The following is a 25748-nucleotide window of genomic DNA, read 5'->3' on the forward strand; positions in this document are numbered from 1 at the left end:
AAATATTTGTGCTGATGTTCTTATATATATATATATATATATATATATATATATATATATATATATATATATATATATATATATATATATATATATAGAGGACATATACTATGAGAATGACTATTTTATATGAGAATGATGAGAATGATTATCAATCATTAGATTAAAAATAAATGATTGAGATTAAAAAGCCCCATTTTAAAACACTTGTATCTCTTCCTATTCTATCATTTTTCATAAACTCATTCTTTCATCTTCTCCAATCCACCATCCCTTCATCCTCATGACTCCATAGTAATACCATCCAATTAAAAATAACAATTCTTCTTAAAAGAAAAGTCATGACATATATTTCATTGTCCATCATCAATATAAATAGCTTGAACATCCATCATGATTTGGTTACGAAGAATTCCCAATTCATGAAATTTACTTGAGAATCCCCAATTTACTTCCATCAAAATAGCTTCTGTTCACGACATATATTTCATTTTTTTTTATTAAATTACTAATTCAATTGAAATCTGCAAAATATAAAGAATCCCCAATTCATGAAATTGGATTTAACCTAATGAAATTGAGACAATGGAAAACATGAAATCAATTTCATTCAAATACACAAACCAATATTTCAATTGAGAAATATAGATAGACCAATATTTCAATTGTTAAAATTGATGTGGGGTTATCTTGAGCAGAAGGTGAAACAAAGAAAGAAAAAAGTGAAGGTGATGAGTCTAAGAGAATTAACAAAAGAAAGTAGAAGCCGTGTAAATCATTTACTCTCAATTGAAACCGAAGGCGATGTAAACATAGATGGCGGAGAGTGAACAGTTGAAATCAGGGTTGAAGAAGATGAATTAGGTTCATGAGAATTAATAGAATAAGGGGAGGCATATATGTGACTTTTTAATCACAACCATTTATTTTTAATCTAATGATTGATAATCATTCTCATCATTCTCATGTAAAATAGTCATTCTCATAGTATATGTCTTCTATATATATATATATATATATATATTTGTGTCAAGTTGATGTGACGATGATATCTAGTGGTGGGTAAGAACAAAAATATATCTACCAGATTCTCCTACAAAAGTTAGACGGATTTCTAGTGGTGTCTCGTACTAGAACTAGTAGTATAAAATATCAAATCAAGTAAAATTGATTATTTTTTCTGGTACAGTAGTATTTTTAATTGATCCTAAATCTTTTATCTTCCAAAAATTAAATCAAATAGACCATTGGTTTACCCGTTCAAATGAAACTAATGTGGAGGTTTTCCCGTTCAAATGAAACTAATAATTTAGAGGTTTACCCGTTCAAATGAAACTAATGTGGGGGAAAACTAATGTGGATGTTTACCCGTTAAAATCAAGAAAACAAAAAACAATTTATCCACCTTTAGACACAATAAAAACTTTTTCGAAGGAAGTGTTGTTTAGAAAAATTGTCTGATAAATAATCTTAGAAAGGTTTATTTGAAAAAGTTACAATATGTCTCAGCCAAAGCAAATGGAAGAAGAAATTAGTGTGGAAGAAGATGGATTTGGAAGTGTTGTTCTAAATGTTCAGAAGCCTATGGATTCTGCTTTCTTTTCTTCCAAATTGGAAGATTCTATTTCCCATTGGAAGCAACAGGTGAATAAGTTAATTACTACTTATATCATAATCGTCGTCATTATTATTATTATTAAATACTCCCCCATTTAATTTAATTTGATTCATTCAAATCAGGGAATGAAGGAAATACGGATCAATTTGCCCATCCAGCATTCAAATCTCGTTGATTCTGCTGTTAAGGTATACATATTTTTTAATTTACTGCAACATAACATAACTTAAAACTTGCATGTTTGGTGAAAAGGGAAACCTAAAACTTCACATCAATATTCACCTCGAGTTAAGAGTTATATGAAATACCGACACCGACATGTTGATATTGACGACATTTTAAGAAAATTAACTAATTTAATATAATTATATGTGTCAATGTTGTATCGATATCAGACACGAACACATATCAAACACCGCACACTCCTCACATTCAATCGGTGGTGTCAGAGTTACATAACTCATGTAGCACATTGAACTTGTGTTCGATGTCCAACACCAATATACCACATTGATAAATAAGGTTGTTATATTCAATCATTAATATTTTTTAAATTTTTAATATCGGTGACTACTTATAACTAGTTTCTATTTTTATGTTTGTGTTTATTTCCGTGCTTTAAAAGTTAAAAACATTTACGTAAGTGATTTGGTTATATGAATCATCCCTTTTATATGTTACTCGATGTACGATTAATTTTATTTTTATTTATTTTGTAGGCTGGATTTAAGTACTATCATGCTGAGCTTGATTACTTGATGCTTGGATACCCGATCTCTGTTACCAATAACAAGAGGGAGGTAATCTTTCAGGGTTTCCTCATTCATTTTTCTTTGTCACCAATTATTCATATTTAAATTTTACTGCCTTGAAAAAGGGAAGAACATGACACACTTCACTAGACTTTTCTATGTTAGGTAGTTCAAGTTACAATTTCATGGCGATGTTAACGATGAGATAAGAGTTGTATGAAACACTAACACCGACACTTAATACGATGTTGACACTAGAGGGTCAATATCAACGAATTAATTGAACATAATTATTGTACCGGAGTTGTATTTGGTGTCAAACACGGACAAATGCCAGACATACATGCCTTCGATTAGAGGGGTCAATGCAATAGAACTTATGTAGCTTCAGTATTATAGTTTAAATTGAAGGTGTGTCACAGACACAACATTGATAAATATTGTTGTATTCAATCACTTCTATTTTCTTAATTCATTATGGTGTCTATGTCTTAGACTCTTAGTGTAATGCTTTATAAGTTAAGAGAAGCCACATATTGGTTATATGAGTCATCCTTATATACCACTCGATATATATTTCACTTCAGCAACTTAGCTTAGAAAGTGTAGGAATGTGAATGTCATTTTGTTTACTGCAAAATAGCTTAGAACTTGTATGTTTGGTCACATTAAGGATTCGGAAAGCACAAACTATGGTCGATATTCCCAGACTCTCAAACTTCTACGTTTTGGATAGATTTTTCACAAACAACTAATTAGTTTTTATTGATGAAATGAAGAATGATTTCATTAATTTATAAACTACACAGAGAAATGTATGAGCGGTGCTATATCTCTAGAAAGAGAGTATCCCGATTTTTTCAAGAATAAAGAGTAGCCAATCACAATTCAGTGTTTGCCACAATACACGGTGGTGTTGCTGAAAAATAGGGAGTGAACAAATAAATAATGCAGTTAAAGCTTGATAGCTGTGTCTGGAAAATTTCGGGAAGAATATCGTTCGCGAGAACTAGGATTTCCCGAAATGTATATATATACAATGTAAAACACTGAGACAAAGATGTAACTAACTAGTGAGTCACAAACTAATAACTAACTACCAACAACTATAAAAAACTAACAGATCCTATAGTTTTGTTCTCGAATGTATTTTTTGTTGGTCATCAAATGGTAGTATAATATATCTTGCTTTTGTTATTTTATTGGTTGCATTGCAGGTGCCCAAGTCACAAGATAACAACTTCTCTAAGGACATGGATGATCTCATGCACAAAATGTTAGTCTTCTCACTTGGATTGTGCATGGTTCCCTTCTCTTATGACATTCGCACATCAGAGTTCAAGACATACGCAACATCATCATTATCATTTTACATTATCACCACCCTCTTCTGCATTATGTTCAAGAAAGCACTTGTTCGTTATCCGATTCAGATAAGTCGAAGCACCATAGGAAAGATTATGTGGTGGATATGCCATTTTCTTTGGTTCTTTGGTTGGTTCTCTTATGTGTGTATCATGTTTCTCTATGTCATTCCTGACAATAATAATGACATATTATCTTCGGTCACTGTAATTTCATGCTATGTTCTATGTTTAATTACTGCTGAATTTCTGCTCCTTTGATGCAGCTAGCATCCTTTGATTTGTATTTTATCGTGATTTAGTTAAGGGTTTTTCTTTTGGGTGGGTCGAGTATCCTTTGTACTTTTCCCGTCTTGTGGGTTAAGTATTCTTTGTACTTTGATTCCCTTATCTAATAAATTTTTGTTGTTTTTTAAAAATGTATTAGTTATGTTTTATACAAGTATTGAATATTTTTTCTAGCTTTCTTAATTACATTTAAACTCACAAAAAGGAAACAAAGTTTAAGTTGTGTGTTTTTGTTGCAAAATATTGTAACATATGTTTGTTGCAAAGTTCATTTTGTTGAGTGAATTAATGTTCAAAAAATTTTGTTGAGTGAATTAATGTTCAAAAATAGTGATAGTATTTTCATATGTAGCATCTTTTGTATCTGTCTCGACAAGATTTTGAGTCTTATTCCGTGTACTAAATTAAAATGGGATTCTCTTAATTGAGTTATTTTGAAAAGAAAAAAAAAACTAGAGAATGTTGCATTTTTTTCCCTTCTATATAAGTGTATATTCTTTTGCAGATTCATTTTCATTTTTCTCTCTATTACGCGAATGATTCTTAAAAAAAAGTTGTGCCCTCTATAATTTTATCATATATATAAAATAAGATACAATGAAATCGAAGGAAACAAAGGCCTATTCGTACATATCCAAACAGGTGATTGGGGTGAAGTCTCCTTAACAAAAAACAGGGAAAGAAGGGATTGTGGATCAATTTGATTTTGAATGAATTGGTTCTGTAAAATTAGTTTCGACTAACTATGGTTGGTTCCACATTTGGAGCAGTCAGAGCTAATTATAGAGACTTACAATTGAATTTTGACGTGTTTAGTTGCTCTTGGGCATAATTGATTTTGCGCTCGAAATTGATGCTAACTTGGAGCTACTATTAAAGTATTGAGTCTAAACATCATTTTGATACTAAAATTTACTGTTCAACTCGCTTTGACTAAGTGCATCCAAACATAAGCCATTTTAGATTTAACAAACTTGTAAGTAAAATCAATTCATTAAAAATTGATTTTGTTGTGGTAAAATTAGTTTTGAAGAAAAATTCAATTTTCAAGTCAAAACTTACAAATTCTAGTTTCAGGTAATAATCAATTTGTGAGGAATAATCATTTCTCCTCAAAAACATCTAAATATGTCAAAATCAATTCTAAACCTCTATAATAGATTTTGGGTCCATAAAAAATGGAATGAAGCATACACATAAGTTATTATGGAGAGTCTATGGATGTGTTATAAATTGTATACAAGCTATCTAAAGCATACACATAAAAGTTATACAGCTTGTGTACATACACAAGATTTTTTTTTTTTTGAAGAAACATACACAAGATTTATGTGTATGCTTTAGACAACTTGTGTATACAGTTAATAAATGTTATAATATGCTGATATACAAGAAAATAGACATTTCACATCAGGGATTTCACATCAGGCAATAACATACCTGATGTGCAAGATAACGCGGTGGCAATTTTGTAATTACTATGAATTTTACAAAGGGTATTCACATCAGTGGGAAAAATAGATGAAGGGAAAAAACAACACGGTGGCAATTTTATTATTTTGGTCAATTACATCCCACATCAGTGACCTACCACATGTGGGGAAAAGGCGTTTTACTTTACTAATTTTTATTTTTCCCCTTCTCTGAAAACACGTATTTCTCACAGAAACCCCATCTCCATCGTTTTGCACGTCAGATCTAGCATTTCAACGATGATTCCTTCTCACAGAAAGCCATCGATTTGTTCTCAAACATAGCGTTAACACTTTCTCCTTTTGTGATTCGAAAAATCCAAACCAAAATCCAAACCCTCGATTTCAGATCTCTCTCGCCGTTCTCCGCTAGTAAAATCCTTATTCCTTTCACCACTTCTCTCTACGTTCTTGATTCTCGTCAAGATCTGAACTCGTTATTTCATTGAGGTTCTCTCTACGTTCCCGCTTTTCACGTTCTCGTCGATATCAGAACTGGTTATTTCGCCGAGGTTCACTTTACAACTTTATCTTATACATTTAATTCTACGAATAGTTAAATCTGTATCATGTATTCATTTTTCAGGGTTAAGGAATTTAGTTTGTTTAATTTAAATTTAAATTTTGTGTTGATGCTGAATACAGAAAACGATACCTGAAGGAAAGGATTATTGTGACCGCAAAATCAATTTACTCAAATCTAAATTCGATCAACTGGTTGAGGTAATTTTCATGTTACTCCTCTTGTTCTACATTTGATGTGTCATATGTCATGTTGTTTCAAACTGATGTTTTCTTTTCCTTTTTTATCCATGTCAAAACTCTAATTTTTTATTCACAATTTATATATATGAAGTGTTCGTGACAAAATAAAAAAATGATTTGAGTTCATAATAAAACTCTAATTTTTTATTCACAATTGAGTTCAATGTAATTTGGTTTATGTTTTAGTGTAAAGTGATTTGAACAATAAATTTTAGTGTAAAAATCAGTTCGGTGTTCAATTTTTTCAACCATGATTAGATAAGTTATTGAAACTTGACACTGTTTTATTGATTTGATTTTATGTTGTATTGATTTTAGTGTAAATGTTTGCTTTGAACTATTTGTAGGTTGAAGGATTGGATGAATCCAAGGGAAGGTGGTGATATGTGTGTACACCAGCTGTTCAGCCGCGTACAACTTGCAGAACTATAACTCAAATGAAACCGGTGAAAGTATCGTAGAGTTCTACTTGCAGTTACAGAAGAAGAGAGATGACCCATTATTGGCGTGACACTCACAGATTTTGTAATGCTGATTTTTCTCTTCGAGGTTGGTGTTTCGATCGGCCTAGTGTTTAAGGTATTACTTATTTTGAATCCTGCTCCTTCCTGGTATTGTCATATGTTGTACTTTTTAGGACAATTAGGCAGTATAAAGACTTGGGACATTGAATTGTGTTGGTAAAATGATGTCTTATGTGCTTCATTTTTTTTTTTTTTTTTGATAATAAGATCCTGGTTTCATATCTATCTACTTGTGGTAAGCATAAGTCACCCATTCTTTGTCAGTGGATTCTGTTTTGACTCCTATGAAATGAGTTGCATATCAACTGTTGATTTGAGATTGGGTATTTTTTATACGTGTTTTGGTTTTCTTGATTTGCAATTTTCTTGTTGTGTTAGCTTTGTTGAGGGAAAGATGCATGTAAGGTTGTTTCTTTGTAGAGTTAAATGAATAGTGTATTCTTGTTTGTTTTGGAGGTTGTGGAGGTTGCATTTGCTTTCAAAGTGTGACAGGTTTAATTGTCATCACCCTCAAAATTGTAAGTATAATTTTAGAATTAAAATAGTTAGCATATATATATATGTGTGTGTGTGTATATATGTGTGTGTGTGTGTGTATATATAAATATATATATATGCATCAACTTTTATAGGTGAGAAAATGAATGGATCATTTCAACAAGAAGCCTAATCCAACTAGTTGTTAGAAAGCTATTAATAATAAAATAATAACAGAGTACTATATACAATGGAAAGTGATATGGAGAAAAACACAACAGTAGAGACGTGAGAAGGGAAAACAAAAAAGAGAAGAGTGAGACGGTAAAGGAACATCACAGTCAATGGCATAATTCATGGCATACTTTGAGAATCTGAAATCAAATTTGAGGGGTGTGGATTAAGTCTATGGTTTGGTAGATTTGCATGCAATAAGGATTGCAGGGGTGGGTTGGGAGGTTTTCGACAAACAAGGATAGAAGAGGGAGAACAAGGATTTGTGTTCATACGGAGAATTTGACCCACCGACGTCAGTTTTTGACCCATTTCTAAGCATATTAGAAAACTTGTGAGTAAATAAAGGGGACTATAGCAAGTCCTGGGTTATCACTTTAAATTTCATTGAATTTATTAATTTACTCTCTTTCATTCTTTGATTATGTTATCAAGTGATAATTTGAAAACTACCTACTTACTATATGTGTTAGAGGTACATAACTATATGATTTTCCCTGTTGTATAGAGTTGTTAGAGGTACAATTTCAACGGTTCAGATTATATAAAACTAAAAACAGTTTCAAAACAACCAGAAAAGGGGGGATTGGATATCAATTTGACTGCGAAAATATGTTGATAAAATAAAAATATCACAGTATATTCAAAAAAATCAGAAAGTGTTGTAACCAAAAAAAAAAAATTAGAAAGTGTTGCATTGACAAAAATAAAGTTACATATTACTCTTAACAACAAATTTATTGTAGTCCAAAGTTATTGATCCTTAAACATAGTATACCTGTGATGTCACAACTTTGGACACACTCCATTCACAAAGATATTATTGAACCTTATAGTTTTAGCGCTCAGCTCCACAAATGCATCTAACATCCCAACATGATCCTATTTGTTAAGGAGGTAAACGATGCAAGTGTTGTTGTATTGAGTCTCAACTCTGTTGCTCCCAACATAAACAAAGTCATGAGCCCAAAAATATGAAAAACCTATCATTGCAGGGAAAATCATATAGTTATGTGTTAGTAGATTTTTTTTTTTGAGCCATATATACTCAAAATTATAGTACTTTTGATTGATGGGTTTCTACTGACTTGTTAGGATGAGTTGTTGTGGGGCTGCTGCTTGGTTACACAAAGCTACAAAGAATCCAATGTACCTAAATTACATTCAAGTTATTCAAGTTAATGGTCAAATCCTAGGAGTAGCATAATTTGACAACACATTTGCTTGGGATAACAAACACGTTGGAGCAAGGATACTTCTCTCAAAGGTCCTAAATTTCATCACATAGTACCAAACAAATTAACAATAGTGGTTTTAAACTAACATTTTTTTTTGGGTGGTTTTTTATGGTTTTAGGAGTTTCTAGTTCAAAGGGTAAGACCCCTCTATGACTACAAGGGCCACAGACAATTTTGTTTGTTCTTTAATTCTTGGAGCTGGATCCTCTTCTGCACAATATACCTCAGGTAAGGTCCCTCTTTATTCTTTCTCAGTTTTAACTCTATCGCTTTGTTTCTATATATTTAGTATTATTTATTATTTATTTATACATGCAAGTAACTTCAATTAAAAAAAAAAGCCCACCAGTACTGGTTTGTATAAAATCTAACATATATATTAAAAGAGACTAATACAATCTAAAATACATTACTAGAGAAATGTATTAATTAAATTGAAAAATAGTTTAATTACATAAATTATTACTTTTTAAATGTACTAGTAATAAAAATAACGGATTTTGATAAAAATAAAAATAAAATTTAAACAATACAATAATGTATTATAGTTTTTAAGTTATAGGGTACTTTTGTCTTTTCAAAAATAATCACACTTCTTTCTCTTTTTTTTTTTGGTTGACAAACTAGGGTGACATAGAATTGGTGACATTGGCCAACCACAATGTCATATGTGGCTTTTTTCTCTCTCTTTCACAAGGATTGTGACATTGTGATTGGTCAATGTCATCAATGTCATCAATTTTATGTCACCCAATTGCTTCGCCTTCTTTCTCTTATATCAAACACATCATCAAATCTACTATATTTCTCATTTATTTCTCTCTTCTTAAACACTCTCACTAATTTCTCTCTTCACAAGCTATAGTAAGTTTTTAATAAGATACTTACTAATTGTTAAATTTATTTTTTGACAAAATTGGAGAAATTTTGAATTAAGCTGAGAAGCTTTTAATAAGCTAGATAGTAATTGTTTTATTTTTGCTGCATGTTGCTATATTAAGCTAATTAGCATTTTTTTTCATTTTGATATAAATAAGCTATTTAGTGATTGTGTTTTCATTTTTATAGCATTCTTGTAACTGGATATTGTCAAATCTCCGCCAAAACACCATGAGAAGTGGATAATGTCGGCATGGCAAAAATCTATGTGAAAGGGTAGAATTTTAAGTACTGTGAATAAAATTGTAAGTATTCAATCGACTTAAACTGCCTATGTAAAAGGGTAGAATTTTAATAGAGCTGTGATAGATTTTGGTATGTACTATGCAGAGACTGCAATATGTGAAAGTGGTCCTATTATGAAAATGATAAATCTGTTGCAGATCTTATTTTTTAGATTTTGGTTTCATTTTATGATTCAATTATCACGGTAATTAATTAGTTTGGGATAATGTGTATAGTTTACATGTCCTGTTGCGCACACAGACAACCTGGATGCCCGGATTCATTTTTTTCCAACATTTAAGTGAATGTTGACTATTGCCTGTTGAATTAGACAATTAATTCTCTGATAGGGCACAATCTATTATAGTTACGTCAATCTTGTAACCTTAGTATACGTAGTCTTGTTCTTCTAATATTCTCTTCAATGGTGTGGGAAGTTGCCGAAGCCTTAGGCTGACGAAGCATTTGTAGATGAGAAATGATATTTGTACAACCACTTGTCTACAAAGCATGAAACCTGTTTTCTAATGATTTATCTGCTATGGGTTCTGATTTGTTGCAGATTTGTTACAGCAGTAAGCTACTCAATATTGATAATACTATATCAGTATTTTTCACATCGGTGGGAATGTTAGCTGATGTGAAATATGAATTTGAATAATATATGGAACTTAAATTCACATCGGTGAATCTTATAGCTGATGTGAATTATACTTATCTGACATCAGTTACAATAGTACAGCCGATGTGAAAAACTCTTCTTTAGTATTTAATAATCACATATCAAATCAGTGGATTACTGCCCGATGTGGAAAACGACTTATCACAACGGTTCATTACCCGATGTGAAATGTTACGGACATTCAACATCACCTTTAGTTACATCGGCTGGGACCCGATGTGAAAAGTCGATTTCCACTGATGTGAAATGTCATTTCTGTAGTAGTGATAATCTATCTTGATAATGGTACTAGAAAACTTTTGTAAAGTCTTAGGTGAACATTCTATCATAATTTATTTTTCTATTTAGTTGATGTCAGTTAAACATTAAGTTAACTGTTATGCAGTGCAAAATATTGTGCAAGGAAACAAGCTCTTTGATTTGATCACAATTACACTAGTTTTTTTAACTTTTCATCCACTACATATCCTAGCCAAAATGCTTATATATATGTATTTTAAAAATGATGCTATTGCTAACAACTTATTAGCTTCCAATCATGAACAAAGTTAACATTAAGCTTACTTTGTTAGTCTCTAATATTCTACATGACTATGAAACCGGATATAATGTATTCATTATATTTTGAATTGTAAATAATTGTTTTCATTATATTTCCAATGTCATATTAATGTTTACTTCTTAAGTACACATTTAACTTTACACATGTAATTTTGTGTGTTATTAATATAGCAAAAGTAAGTTATTTTTTATTTGGATGTGAAATATTTAGGTATACAATATCACACTCTCCTTCAAAAAAAAAATATCACACTCGAGACCAACCTTTCATTGAGACAAAAAGTCTGTGTAAAATACCTAAACTCTATCTTAATGTTTTCCTTAAACGTGTAAGCTGTGATGAAGTCTACTTCACCTATTTTTATCAATTTTCAATTCAAGACAATAAAGGAAAGAAGTCTTTTGAAAACCTACATGGTTAGTAAGCAGTAAAATTCAATTCAATTTATTGAACTTATGTTACACACTTCATGTTATCATTTACAAACAATCAATCATTTGTTAAAAGGTCTCCCAATCTATTAGTGTGACTTATTCTTCCTCCTTAATAGGAGTAACAACAAACAAACTCATTAGTGTGACTTATTCCTCCTCCTTGTTAGTAACAACAAAGAACCTCATTTGTGTGACTTATTCCTCCTCCCTAGGAACAACTAACAAACTCACAAGTGGCACTACTCTTATAAAAAAAAAAAAAAACTACTAAAACGCACAGCAAGACATATTCCTCTCTTCCAATTCTTCATGGTATCACTTTCCTGTTACAAGAACAATTTTTTTATGTTTACCTTTGTATGATTCATATTTGAGAACAGTCTCAGGTTTACGTACAAGCATACATAGCTTCTTCTTTTTTCTTTTTTTTTTGGCCTAGTCTTTTTTTTTATTGGCTACAATACCAAAGAAAATTAAAAACCACAAAGCACAAATCAGATCCAACTCTATGCCAAAACACTACTGGCGCAAACAAAGAATTGGCTCCACCGACCACTCATAAAAGAGAATAGCGGTGCAAAGAGGGTTTAGCAAAGAACCAATTTCAAGAAAGGGATCTTTTTTTTTTTTGAAGGATCAAGAAAGGGATCTTATCAACCAGATAATCAACCTTGCAGGCAATACCAGAAAAAACAAGGTCTTAGTTTGTTGATGTCGAGTTCTAACTCATTTAGTTGCTATCGACATCAAATTACAACAATATTAGTGGCTACCGACAACAAATTACAACAATATTAACTACCTATAAGTTTACTTGATCTCTTTCTTTTTTCTTATTGACCGTTATTATTTTGAGATGATTTCATGCCTAATTTATGCTTAATTTATTCAACATTCTTAAAGATTTAGACTAATTTGAAAAATATTCCTATGAAAAGGGTAATTTGAAAATGGTTTCCATATCAATAATGCAAATGAATCTATACCTCCATGATACAAGTTCTTTTGGTTATATTTAAAGTTGTTACAGTTTTTTTATAGCTAATTTCTTGTTGTTATTGTGTTATATATTGCGTGTGATTCTCTTGCATTTATAAAACAAAACAAAAAAGTTTGTGAATAACATTAAATTAAAACTCACTTTTACGGTCATACACAAGTTTCACACAACCTATTTAGGACACTAGTATGATCTGATTTATCAAAACTACTACATCTGCATCTTAAAAATCGTGGTTGGGCCTAACACAACACCACAAAACCGCTTGTGAGGTGAGGATTGCCCCCACTTATAAACAAATTGTCAGGCCAACTCCTAACCAATGTGGGACTCTTAACACACCCCCTCACGCTCAGGATTGCACATCTGAAATCTGAAGCTAGAAATCGTGGTTGGGCCTAACACAACCCCACAAAACCGGTTTGTGAGGTGAGGATTGCCCCCCACTTATAAACAAATTGTCAGGCCAACTCCTAATCGATGTGAGAATCTTAACACACCCCCTCACGCTCAGGATTGTACATCTGAAGCGTGAACTCCTAACCGATGTGGGACTCTTAACACACCCCCTCACGCTCAGGATTGCACATCTGAAGCGTGAACATAAATGACGGGTGGCCCGATAACCCCCTCACGCAAGCGTGAACTCCTAACCGATGTGGGACTCTTAACACACCCCCTCACGCTCAGGATTGCACATCTGAAGCGTGAACATAAATGACGGGTGGCCCGATAACCCCCTCACGCTCAGGATTGCACATCTGAAGCGTGAACATAAATGACGGGTGGCCCGATAACGGAAACCTGATAACAGGTGGCCCAAAGAATCGTGAAAGAGGCTCTGATACCATCTTAGAAATCGTGGTTGGGCCTAACACAACCCCACAAAACCGGCTTGTGAGGTGAGGATTGCCCCCACTTATAAACAAATTGTCAGGCCAACTCTTAACCGATGTGGGACTCTTAACACTGCACAATAGGATGATCATGCTCACCAGAGTTAATACCACCATAAAAGTCCTCAATAAATGTCATATCACTATTATGGTTCAAAATAACTGTAAATCAAGACAGATATTAAACCACCCTAAAGTAAGAAAATAATAGTGTACAACCAAAGAAGTTGTGCTAAGTTACCCTTCAGTTAAACCCCTTGTATAATCATTGTTAAAGGCTTTGGATTGTTGTTGTCAGCAGGGTGACTAAAGCTGCAGGATGTTGAGAGAAAAGAATATGAAAAAACATGCCTTCATATCATTCTTTATGCATTTACATTTTTTATATAGTCCTTTTGATTGTTCGTTATCTATTTATTTGTTTACTTCCAAATTTGAGAGGGTTCATTTTTAGAGTGAATTAGTTTTAGTCTTTGAGAAAAAATAAGACTTAATTTAGTTCATGAAAAACTAAAAACAAATTTTCGTAGTATGTAAATATACAAATATTCAATAGTTTTTTTTGAGAGAAAAATATTCAATAGTTAAATTTTTTATTTTTTTACAATTTTTTTACTCATAATATGTCAATATATACATATGTATCTAAATTTTTCTATTTTTTATGCTTAATTACAGTTTTGGTCCCTCTATTTTTTTCTCATTCAGAGAAGTCACTACAAGAAAACTGCTTTTTAGAGTCGAAAATTAGCGTCGGCCCCCGACACCGACGCTACTTGCGTCGGCTTAGAGTCGGTTTAGCTTACGCTAAACCCTTGTTATTTTTCCTTTTTTCTAGAAAAATATATAGCCTCGGCTAGGCCGACTCTATATTGCTAAAACATTGATGGTACTTCTTTTAAACCATTTTTATATACTTATCATCGGCCCATCCGACTCTAAGTTTTGATCCGTTTTTTATTAAATTTTTTAGAAAAATAGTATGTGTTTAGAAAAAATCTTATGGGTTTAGAAAAAATCTTATGGGCGGGGATCGAACCTTGATCCCTCAAGGCTTGTTCACTCTTTTACCACTACGGCAAGCTTTTTATTTGTGTTGATTTCATTTGTAATAATATATAAATCCTAATTACCACACAAAAAAAAGGTATATAACTCAGCACAGTATTTTATATTTTAATTAACGTTTTAATAATATATACGTGACTCAACTCAATTTCCCTCATAGTTCAAAAGAAAAGAAAAAAACGCAATTACCCTCAGTTTCCATCTCTTCTTCTCACACTCGGATCTCGTCATCCTTCCTCATCCATTCCGCTGCATCACCACCAACGGCTCTCCTCCCTCACCATGGTTGTGCTACTCAATGTCTCTTGTCTCTATGTTTGTCTCTGGTAATTATTGTTCAATTTCTAGGGTTTATATCAAAGGGGTTTGGGATTTAGGGCTTTTTCATTGTCTATAGAAGTTCATTCTTTCTTCTATCTTTGATTCGTTCCCTTTCCTTTCACTTTCTCATTTCCTTCGATAAATCTCTTGGACTTCAATTTTATCTATTTAATTTGAAAATAATAATAATTTTAAATACTTTTTTGGAGTTCTTAATGCTACTTGTATATTTGAGGATATTATTGTATTTATAGTCTATTTTTTTATTTAAGAGTTTTGATTTTTATTAATTTTTTAGAAGTGAAAGGTATAATAGATTGGTACATACCCAGAATTTGATTTTTAACCATTGCAACATCATTTAACAGTATACAAATTTTTATTATTTTATTTTTTATTTTAAATTAGATCCGTTGTGAATGAAGTTTGGCAATTATGAATGACTAATTGATAATATTCGTGTTGATTTTGGGTAGGCCGTATGCAATCTCTATTTTGGTGGTCCTTTTTTACACTTTGGTACTTAGCTATTATGGAAAATATGAAATAGAAATAGTGACAATAAAACATTTTCTACACTTTTGTTTTGAAGCTTTTCTTTTTGTTTTTTGTGCTCTCTTATTATTGGGTTAATTTCATCTAAGCTGGTGTGTTTTGGTTTTTGTTGTTTATTTTGCTTTGTACTCTCTTGGTTTAATTTGTTTTCATCATTGCTTTGTTATTGTAGGATAGCTTTGAGACACATTAGCAAGTAGTTCTATTGGAAATTGATATAACTTGGATTTAGTTAGCTTATACAATTGAAGATGTAGGTATCTCAATCAATCATTTATGTTCATTTATCTCTTCACATTCATCAATCGAATCACAATTTGTTTCAGTTTCCGGTTTCAATCTTCATATGGTGATGATTGATGGGAAAGATCTCTTCTCTTCAAAACTCTCTACTGATTCACACTCTTCTTAGAAGATAAGTACGGCGTCAGGTCTGTTCCGTATGGTCAAGTTTTCATCATTAAATTGTTTGAATTCAATTTAATTGTGTCAAAACTTCGCAATGTTTTATCACTTCCTATTCAGGTGTGTCGATGAGCTTGATGAAATGCTACTTAAAGTACACAAAACACAGGTACCGCCTCATTAGTTTTACTTGTGTTGCCTTAATGTTTACTTAATTGTCACACTCTTGTTGAACATGCTACTACTATAGGAGATGATTTAATTCCCAACCTTGTATTTGGAAAAGGTAATATGGCAGTAGCTTTTTTTACTTGTTAATCCATACTGTTTGATTTCCTTGCCTTCTTCCTCTCCGACTACAATTACTGAATGTTACAGTCTGCCATCTGTTTTGTTAAAGATGAGCACAGACGAGTTATAAAAGTAGCAAATTTCAATCTGATATTTTTACCATGATTTAATTTATCTAAAGTAGTAAAGTCCAATTTGTTTGTGTGGTCACATGTTATTTTAGTAAAGGCTTGTTTACAAGTCTCTTGCTCCTCATATGATGAGTGTTTCTTAATGGATGTCTTCTGTACAATGATCTTCATAACAAGCAAGGAAGTATTGTTGTCAGATCTAGTAAACAGGTTTTGAAATTAGTGATGATAAGTATTGTTTTGAATGGTGATAATTTATGTGGTTCCACTTTTTTTTTTTTTTTTTTTTTAAAAAAGTAGTATTGTTAAACAAGGTTTGATAGCCAAGCACAACTAATTACAAGAGTGTGAGTTAGGCACAAGCACAAACACAACCAATTTCCCTTGTAAGATTTATATATTAGCCAAAGGAGTGTAAGTTAGGCTCCCTGTTTGTATACCAGATTTGAGTTTAGGCTAGTTAAATAATTATCCTAGATGGTTTTGTGAAAATGTATGAACTTTTTGTGCCTTTTATGGAGAACACATTTTAAAGTTGTGACTCTTGCTGCTATGTGCTCAGGTTTAAGCATATGAACAGCTAGAGAGCTTGAAATTGTAAGATTCTTAAACTTGTGAACTTAAATAGGCTGCCTACTTGTTTCTATTTTTCGTGTTTTGGTTTAAGTGTATTGTGTTCTTGATAATGCTAAATATGTTTTGGCCTTGCTAGTTTTACCACTATAGAACTTAGAATTTTATTTGTTTGCCTCGTTCATTAATTATAATAGATACTAGAATTACTTCCAAGTATGTAACTACATGGTGAGTTAATTGTAATGCTTCAAAGCCTTGAAAAAAATTAGTCACGTTTCAAGAACTGTAATATCCCGCGTAATTTTAAATAGATTGTTGTATCAGTTAAACAGATGAAAATAATTTTCGAAGGATTAACTATTTATTTAGAAATGCGTGACGATATTTGGTAAATATCTCACACACTACCTTAACGGACTTGAGGGATTAAGTGGTTATGAATTAAAGAATGATAATTGTGTGTTTTCCCTTGAAGGGCAAAATGACAAATTGTACATTAGACTTTTTAGGACCAAGCTAATGAGGTGGCATAGAAGAGAGAATATCTAAAATATCTTGATATGATATTAATTTAATATGATTGTGAGTAGTAAGAATGAATGGCTTAAATTAGAAGCACATGTTATTTAAGTTGATCCAAGGGCTATATTTTGTTTACGTGACCTATTCAAAGGACTAAGCAATCAAGATATTTTCCTTCCTTCTTTTTCCCTCACGTAAACATACTCCCTCCTTCTCCTTTTTCTCTCTCGGCTATCCATTCCAAACCACCAAAAATCCACTTACCTCACCAATCCTCCAAGATGTAACCAAAAAAAAAAACCAATCCTCCAAGATCAAACCAACATGCATTTACAAATTCATGATTCTTGTAACATTTAATCACGCTAAAGTACTTGGTTCCTCTTTCCCTTAGCCTTGGCTGTATCCCCTTTTCCACACTATCTTTTGGGAGATTTGATACACAAAGCTTGATAATGGTTTTGCATATGTGTTTAGCTAAGAAATTGTGGTTTGGATTGGCATTAGAAGCAAAGAGACAGCAGGAAAGTTTAGAAACTAAAGTTGGGTATGGAGCTGAAACAAGAAGAATTATAAGAAACAATGAGGTTTTGGAAAAAAGGGTAAAATTGGGAGTTTCTTTCAAAGGGTTTCCTTGAACTTTCAAGTGAAGGTGAGTTGCTAGTAAAGTTTGTTTGTTAATTATAAAACTTTGTTGGATTTAGATATCTGATTATATGATCACGTAAATGGGTATTTTTAGCCCATATGTCAACTACATGATCATTCATTGTAAATTGGATTATTGGGATTGAATGCTCAAGAAATGTGTGTGATGGATTAATAGGGGCTGAAGTAAAAGATTGGTGAAGGACCAGAAGCTTTGAAGGAATGCTAGAAACTTGAAACAACTTAAAATATTTTTGGAGATTTAATGATTTGGGGCTTTTGACATAAAGTGAAAGCTACTCTTGAGGTAAGTTCTCTATTAAGCTTGAATTTGAAATTTATAGAGTTGGATTGATGTTGGTGATATTGGGATGAAATAGTTATCTAACAACCTTAAAATGGACTGTTGTTGTGAGATTTTGGATTGGTGTTGTTGTTGAAATTAATCGCTATTGTTAAATTGGTTACGGTTGAGTTTTATGAAATGTTAGTTAAAATTTCGTATGGACAGGTTTTCGTATTTGGGCCATACCTCTTGCTGTGTGGACCTGATTGGAGTGATTGTTGAATTTTTAGAATGCTGACTCAATTCCCTTCGATTTCGGTACAAATTCGACATCGTTACGATTAATAATGAGTTCAGAAAACACGTTTGAAGTCGAAGGTACTGTTACTGGAAATTGCAGGGTGTATCCTGCGGGTTTTGGCGTAAGTGAGCTATACGGAACGGTAGTGTGATGTTCGGAAGGTGGGGATTGTCGTCTCATGTTGCTCTGATTCATGGAGGCTTAGGAGAGTTTAAAGGAGCTGATTGTAAAGGTTTTGATTGGGTCTCTAGGAATCTTGGAAGAAAATAAGAAACTTGGCGGAACTTTGAACCGTGGAAACTCTTGGGCGAGACGATATTGCTATTGAGGTGAGTTCCTTTAGTTAGTTCCCACCTTTGCGGTTATTTTATGTGTGAATGTGTGAGATAACATGAATTTAGGTTGTTATGCATGATTAGTTATTTTCCCAAATGAATGCAATATATTGTTTGGATGTTACATGTTTGATTTCCATGCCTATAAGTTGTTTTCTGTTGGTTTTGAAATGAAAAGAAAATTATAAATGTGAGTTCTGTAGGAAAGGCAGTGCAAGAACCATTTTTCAACTAGGCTAATCGATTAGCCATATATGGTAATCGATTAGCCACCTTAAGCATAAAAAGTGCATTGTTTTTCACTACATTTGACTCCGGAAACTTTGAAATAAATACGGACTCATCTTTTGATTCCAAAACACATTTTAAAAGGGCATGAATCAAGCATTATACACGAAATCAATGTTCTTGCATTTGAGAGAGTTATTTCTGTATAAATACATTATGACTGGGTAGACATTAACCCTTAGAAAGTGGGATGTTCCTAGTGAAAAATCTTGACTTAGATAGTCGAGGCTAGAGTATTCAGATATGAACAAGAAACATATTAGATATATGCATAAAAGCAATTCATGGGAAACATATTAGATAAGGAACTTTAATTATGGAATTTCGGCTTAATTAGTCGAAGTTAGTTTTATCAGGATATGGGGAAAATCTTACAGCCTTTTAGGAATGACATATGACAACGATATGTCTAGAACCTGAATAGGTTAGTGTGATTAGACACAGGAAAATATTAGAATTATCAGATTAATTACAAGTTAAAGACAAGTTTCACTTCGTCTTTATTATCATAATCAGAAATATTACCATTGTAAGAAAATCAGTTAAGATAAGTTATTCCTCTCTAGCTCCTCGTCAGTAGTGGAGTTGAGGATTAACTCAGTTATCAGAAAATCAGTTCAGTTTATAATATTAAATAATTTATAAATTGACTCACCAATCAACAAGTATTAACACCTCCTTCTATGCTTTTCTCTTGGATCAATTGAGGGATGCCACGACAAAATCCTTTTGTCTCATCAATTTTTAAAACTAGTATAAATAGATGCTATGACCATACCACTTCCATTCATTCAACTATCGGAAACTCTCTTATCAATCTATATATGGTCTGAACGAATCTCTCTAAGTTTGTGTGAGCATGTTTCGGTTATGTTATTTTGGTTCAGTCATGAGCGAATAGTAGTGTATCATTGTAATGTCGATATATTTCGGAGCATTTAAATTTCGGTCCATAGCTAGTTTATCCTTCTTATCATATTTGCTTTTAATATTTGCTAAAAAATCATTCTAATAACTGCAATTATTATTTCAGGTTGGGGAAAACAAGTAATAAAGAAAAGCTTTCTACATTGTCTCTGGTGAAAGCAAGTAAAAAAGAAAATCTTAATACATTGCAAATTGGAACCAAAGGTAGGTCCTATCTTTTAATCTCTGTTCTTTCGAATGGAACATGAACTACAGGACTGTGTGGATACTGCAAATTGAAAACCAACAAATGAAAATGTGGATTCTTACAAGTTACATGTGTGACTATTTCTAAGATTTCTGTCTTTATGCAATACGATATGTGTCTTTATGCAATACGATATGTCATGTCTTCATTATGTACATTATTTAACTTTCTGTTAGATTAATGTAGTTGTTTGAAATTACATCTGCTCAAATAATCACTTGATATCTTTGATTTAGGATTATGATTGTGTATGTAGTAAACATTTGTTCAAACCCCTAGCACTGCACCTTTTACCGACAAACAGAAAAACGTGAATATAAAGAGTTTCCAGTGCTGAAATGCAAAACAGAAAAATGTGAGTATAAAAAGTTTCCCTAGCATGTGTTATTTTTGTGATAAAAAATTCTCTTCCTAAGTGCTCCAACAGACATTTGATTTTATGATATTACAATTGTTGGATAATGGTGTTAGCTCTGATGTGTTAACTGGTTTATTATTACAATGAGGGAATAAAGTCAACGAAATATTCAAATTTTCTGTAAATCATTTAGCGTCGGCCAAACCGACTCTATGAATTTTTATAGACTTTTGAAAATTGACTTTAGCATCGGAGTGGCCGACTCTATAAAATTTCGTTGACTACTTAAATGTTGACTTTAGAGTTTGCGTGTGCGACTCTAAATGAATCATTTAGCGTCGGTTTAGCTCACTCTACATGATTTGGTTGACTTTTCAGATGTTGGAATTATTAGCCTCGGATCACTGTAGAGTCGGATTTTAACTCGGCTTAACCGACGCTAGCCTAGTCTCGGAGGTCAAACAGCGGACGCTATCCATTTGCTTCGAGTTTTTTAGCCTGCCCCCGACACCGGCGCTAATCCGACTCTAAACCAGTGTTAGCGTCGGTTTTCACCCACTTAGAGTGGGATTTAGGCCGACGCTAAAACGCAGTTTTCTTGTAGTGAGTGGTCTAACCTTTTTTAAAATCATTAGTTACGTCATTCCTCCATGAGATTTTTGTACTTCATGAGTATTGACAATTTGCTATCATCATGTCGTATGTCACCTCATTAAAATATGTCAAAACATCAATTTTAATTAAAAAAATGTAATAAAAAAATCTGATGGAGGGACCGTAACTTGGTGATTTTAAGTGGAGGACTAATTCCTCAAATCGATGAAAATAGTGGGATCAATATTGCAATCAAACCTATTTTTTACTAATAAAATAAAGGGTTTTGCTAACACGTGTCCATTGACATTGTTTAAGGAATGCATAAAAGAAACTTTTGTCTTGAAAATACAAATCCCACTAACATGGAGGAGGTTGGGTAGCTCAACTGGTTTCAACTAAGGGATAAAGAGCTGGAGTTTTGGATTCAAATCCAGACAAATGAGTAAAATTAATTTAACAACTAACTACTAACATGTCAAGAAAAGAAAACCAATTTAATTTGAGTTTCCCTTTTAGATTGATAAAACTTAAACTACACCAAATCCATTCCATCACACCCTCTTAGAAGGAAACAACACAAAGTTAAATACGAATAATTATATCCACAATAAAAACTTCATTACAGTTACACTAAATTCACTCTTCCATTTCATCATCATGTATTTCCTCTATTTTACTTTTCTCGACTGCCTAAAAAACCTCACTTTTTGGTATATGAATCAAAATACCTGACTTTACGCCAGTTTCACCATTAACAATCCATACATTATTTTCTATATGGTATTCCAAGTTACTTTACTTACCAACATTTATATAAACCATTGCATTCTCAATAATTTCTTCCCATATGAGCATCCTAGACAGCTATGTCATTGTCACCCCCTTCTTCTCTATACACCTTCAAATTAGTTTAGCACCACACATAAGTAGTTAGTATTGTTAGCCACTTACTATATTTTCTGGGGTATCCTATAACAAAATGATAGATATAATGTAACACCACCTACCGCATCATAACTTTCAGTAAGTATAAAATCATATGCTGCATGTGTCACTATCAATTCAATTCCTTTCAGTAAGAAGTAAGAAGGCATTTCAAGTACAACAACTTCGTCGAGTCTATCCAACAATTTTGGCCTGAAATGCCTTCTTACTTCTTGCATTACCCGGCCGTGAGCAGCTTGCATGGTACATTTTCTTGATAGACCACTTATTACATGCTCAGTGCCATGGTTTTAAGTTATGATAATCACAGTATTTCAAATATTCATAGTTCTTTCTTGTCCATCAGTTAGTTTCCCATCAAATAAGAGACTTGCAAAAGTGTGTTGAACATAGATGTGTGTGTTTTCTTTACTTCATAGAAAAGCACCACACTGTACGTCATTCTCCTTACATCTTCAGTTAGTTGACCACCGTCCTCATATCTAACATACCTGGGAATTCAATCCAAAAATTATAAATGAAATGCATGTTTCCTTTTATTCTCATAGTCTATAAATGCTTATATATTTAAGGTTTAAATGTGTAATTGGTCCCTGCACTTTCAACAGATTTTGGCATTGGTCCCTGCACTTTTTTTTGTTTGGCATTGGTCCCTGCACTTTGTAAAAATATTGGCATTGATCCCTGCACTTTTTTTTGTTTGGCATTGGTCCCTGCACTTTGTAAAAATATTGGTATTGGTCCCTGCACTTTGGACAAATATTGGTATTGGTGCCACGTGGCATGAAATGATTGGTTGTTGTTGCCTCTCTTAATTGATATGGTTTTGTTTTTGATAAAATTGATTTGAGATTTGTTTTCAGCTAATAGAACTATATTACACTAGCATGCTGTGTTTCAATTAAAAATTGAAAGGTTTATTCTCATGTTTTTATTATTTAGTTCTCATGTTAGTCGTGTTTTGATTCTTATTCATGGTATATATGGCAAAACACAAAACACTTTAACCAATAACAGTCAATTGCGGCTCAAATCTGCAACCAGATACAATCAATGTGGGAAAGTTTGAATTCTGCCCAAAATTGCAGCAGAACCGGTGATGCAGATTGTGATAGCAGAGGTAGAGGTAAAGTGCAGCCTATCGTTTGTTTGGCTCAGCAATTATAGATTTTTCTGTCATGTAGAAGAGGGTCCAGTGATCTATGTTGCAGTTTTGTTACGTGTTCTCTTTCGGTGTGGTCCCTGTACACTTTTGTTTCATGGTATGATTGACCATATAGCTAATGGCTTTTTGTGCACTATTTTTCGGCCAGACATCCAGCACTATTGCGGCCTCGGAGATTAGATCATCAAGTTTAATTTGGCCTTCCTAATTTAGAGCAGGACAAAAATATTCAAGATACACACAAGAACCATAAACTGGGAAAGGGATATCCGTTTTGAGCTCCAATCCCGGCTTTTCCCAAACTCCATTGGTAAGAACATCTTAACTAGACAGTTTTTAATTTAGCTTTTACCTTCTGACCATCAATCTTTTGTAAGTATTTAAGTATTCTGGCTTATATATCTTTTCTAGGCAAAATGTGTTCTGGTTTTGAGGAATTTTTGCAACTTGCTTTCTTTTCTCGGCAATATACAAACTTTTTGTTCTTTCAAGGAGTGTTTGCACTGAAATAGGTTTGTATGCTATCTGTGCTCGAAGGAAGATTGTAAAAGAGAAATACTTGATGCAGTGAATAGAGTCATCAAAGGGTGAAACTTCCAAATACATGGTCTACAATTGAGTTCTTTTTTCATCTCCAGAGACCATAACTTGCTCGTACAATATTTATTTTCCTCGGTGAAAATTATTCAAAGGGAATACTGTTCTTTGATGAGCAGTTTGTGAAACTAGTCTTATCAATGCATATTTCATAATGGAAATTAAAACAGAACCTAGATATATAGATTTTTTTTGGGTTACATTTGTACCTAGATATATAGTTTTGATACCTACATAATGAAGGTTTCTTATACATTATTCTTCTTAACTTTACATGCTTTATTGGATGAAAACTTGTAATAGTTTTAGTTTGTAATAGAAATTGTGTTGCATAGTTCATTTCCATTATGTTTGGGGTTGCAAATCTAGAATGAAGTTTGATCTTCACATATTGTTGGATAATTTAAAAATGAATGAAGTCTAAGGAAGTGCAAGTTTGAAAGTCTAGATTACTTTTCGACAGTTTTTGCATCTTTTCGAAAATTATAAATTTCACAATATTTTATTGTTACTGGTCATGCAAAAAGTGTTACAAAAGTATAAATATGTAATATAAATATGTAACATTTTTTTTCCGGTAGTGGTCGGGGTTTGAACCCCGGCAATCAACTGAGCTATGCTCACCCGTTACTAATAGTACTATAAACTGTTACTCTTTAAAAAATACTATAAATTGTTACTGAAGCTCTTTAGTAACATGTACTTTATCTATAAATTGTTTATATGTACTTTAATCTTTAACATTTTTCTTGATTTAGTTTTTTTTTTTTTTTGTTTGTTGAAAGAACATTTTTCATGATTAGTTAAAATTGTTACTAGATCTCAATTATATGTTGTAGTGTGAGACTTTAGACTTTAATTCGTTACCATGCATTACAGCCCTAAACGCAAACAAAGTTACAAACGAAAGCATTACTAAGAAGTACCTCAATCTCCAAACATGATATGATTAACAAGTTTATAGTTTATAGGTTTTTTTAATTGTAAAAAAAAAAAAATCTACAAGTTTTTTTGTTCGTAGACCTAGTGGCAATTGGCAAGTAATTAGTATTCTTCAAAAAAAAAAAAATTGACAAGTAATTAGTAACAACTTTTTAGAACTTTATAACTAATTTTGCTAAAAGAATTTTAAACAAAAAAAAAAGAGATAAACTATAGATTTTTTTACTTTTAAAACAAATACAAAACAAATACATAACCTGAGATGAAAGAAAAAATATGTAACTATGAAAATTATATAAATATAAAATATTATAATAAAATGCTACTAATTAAATGTGAAATCTAAGAAATAATAATAAAACATAATAGTTTGGTTAGAAAATCAAACAATGGTGTATCCGGGACTTTGGTCTAGGGGTCCCCAACTTTAATATGATTCCAGGTTATTTGTTGGACCTCGTGAATTGATTGACCTATTTTTGCAACTTTCATTCGTAATGTTACAAGTTTGAATTAACCTGTTATAGCAAGTTATTTTCTATCGAAGAAATTTTTTGTCATTGCATTAATAAAAGTGTTCATTACAATTTGGTGGATTAACCAAGATGTAGAAGCTAGCTCCGAATGTGACAGTGTTAGCTAACTCATGGGCAACCGCATTTACTTGGCTACCGCACAAACTCAACACTAGAGTTTTCATAAAAATAACTAAGCAAAGTTTTACATTCATATATAATGCTAACCAAATTTTGTCGCATATTCATGCTTATTGG

At 32.3% G+C, this 25748-nt stretch overlaps 1 protein-coding gene and 2 long non-coding RNA genes across 8 annotated transcripts; all 3 read left to right on the forward strand.

The window, feature by feature from the left end:
- The first annotated feature begins 1399 nt into the window (after window positions 1-1399).
- On the forward strand, window positions 1400-4004 carry LOC146925482 (uncharacterized). Its single transcript, XM_085711982.1, has 5 exons — window positions 1400-1644; window positions 1741-1806; window positions 2338-2418; window positions 3588-3835; window positions 4001-4004. The coding sequence occupies exons 1-5, from the start codon at window positions 1501-1503 to the stop codon at window positions 4002-4004; spliced, it is 543 nt and encodes a 180-aa protein (XP_085568108.1). The 5' UTR covers window positions 1400-1500.
- A 1671-nt stretch (window positions 4005-5675) lies between these two features.
- On the forward strand, window positions 5676-10067 carry LOC146925483 (uncharacterized). 2 transcript variants are annotated; one of them, XR_015010518.1, is made up of 7 exons: window positions 5676-6006; window positions 6140-6217; window positions 6607-6838; window positions 7240-7301; window positions 8590-8761; window positions 8851-8960; window positions 9801-10067. It is a non-coding gene; the product is annotated as an uncharacterized LOC146925483 (long non-coding RNA). The 2 variants fall into 2 exon arrangements; XR_015010519.1 differs by having other exon boundaries at window positions 6607-6808.
- Window positions 10068-17517: 7450 nt separating this feature from the next.
- Window positions 17518-24289, forward strand: LOC146925484 (uncharacterized). 5 transcript variants are annotated; one of them, XR_015010521.1, is made up of 7 exons: window positions 17518-17991; window positions 18166-18294; window positions 18499-18903; window positions 20231-20328; window positions 23289-23397; window positions 23585-23746; window positions 23848-24289. It is a non-coding gene; the product is annotated as an uncharacterized LOC146925484 (long non-coding RNA). The 5 variants fall into 5 exon arrangements; XR_015010523.1 differs by having other exon boundaries at window positions 23949-24289; XR_015010522.1 differs by having other exon boundaries at window positions 23289-23391.
- The last annotated feature ends 1459 nt before the right edge of the window (window positions 24290-25748 follow it).

The sequence above is a fragment of the Medicago sativa genome, chromosome 5 (assembly GCF_051527215.1).
Source record: "Medicago sativa cultivar Bolivia chromosome 5, Bolivia_mono, whole genome shotgun sequence".
Taxonomy (NCBI): Eukaryota; Viridiplantae; Streptophyta; class Magnoliopsida; order Fabales; family Fabaceae; genus Medicago; species Medicago sativa.

Bases quoted from the DNA above. Each gene is read 5' to 3' on its own strand.
- LOC146925482 (XM_085711982.1), top strand. From the start codon at position 1,501: ATGTCTCAGCCAAAGCAAATGGAAGAAGAAATTAGTGTGGAAGAAGAT. The intron at 1,645-1,740 runs GTGAATAAGTTA...CATTCAAATCAG, and splicing joins TTTCCCATTGGAAGCAACAG to GGAATGAAGGAAATACGGAT. The intron at 2,419-3,587 runs GTAATCTTTCAG...GTTGCATTGCAG, and splicing joins TTACCAATAACAAGAGGGAG to GTGCCCAAGTCACAAGATAA.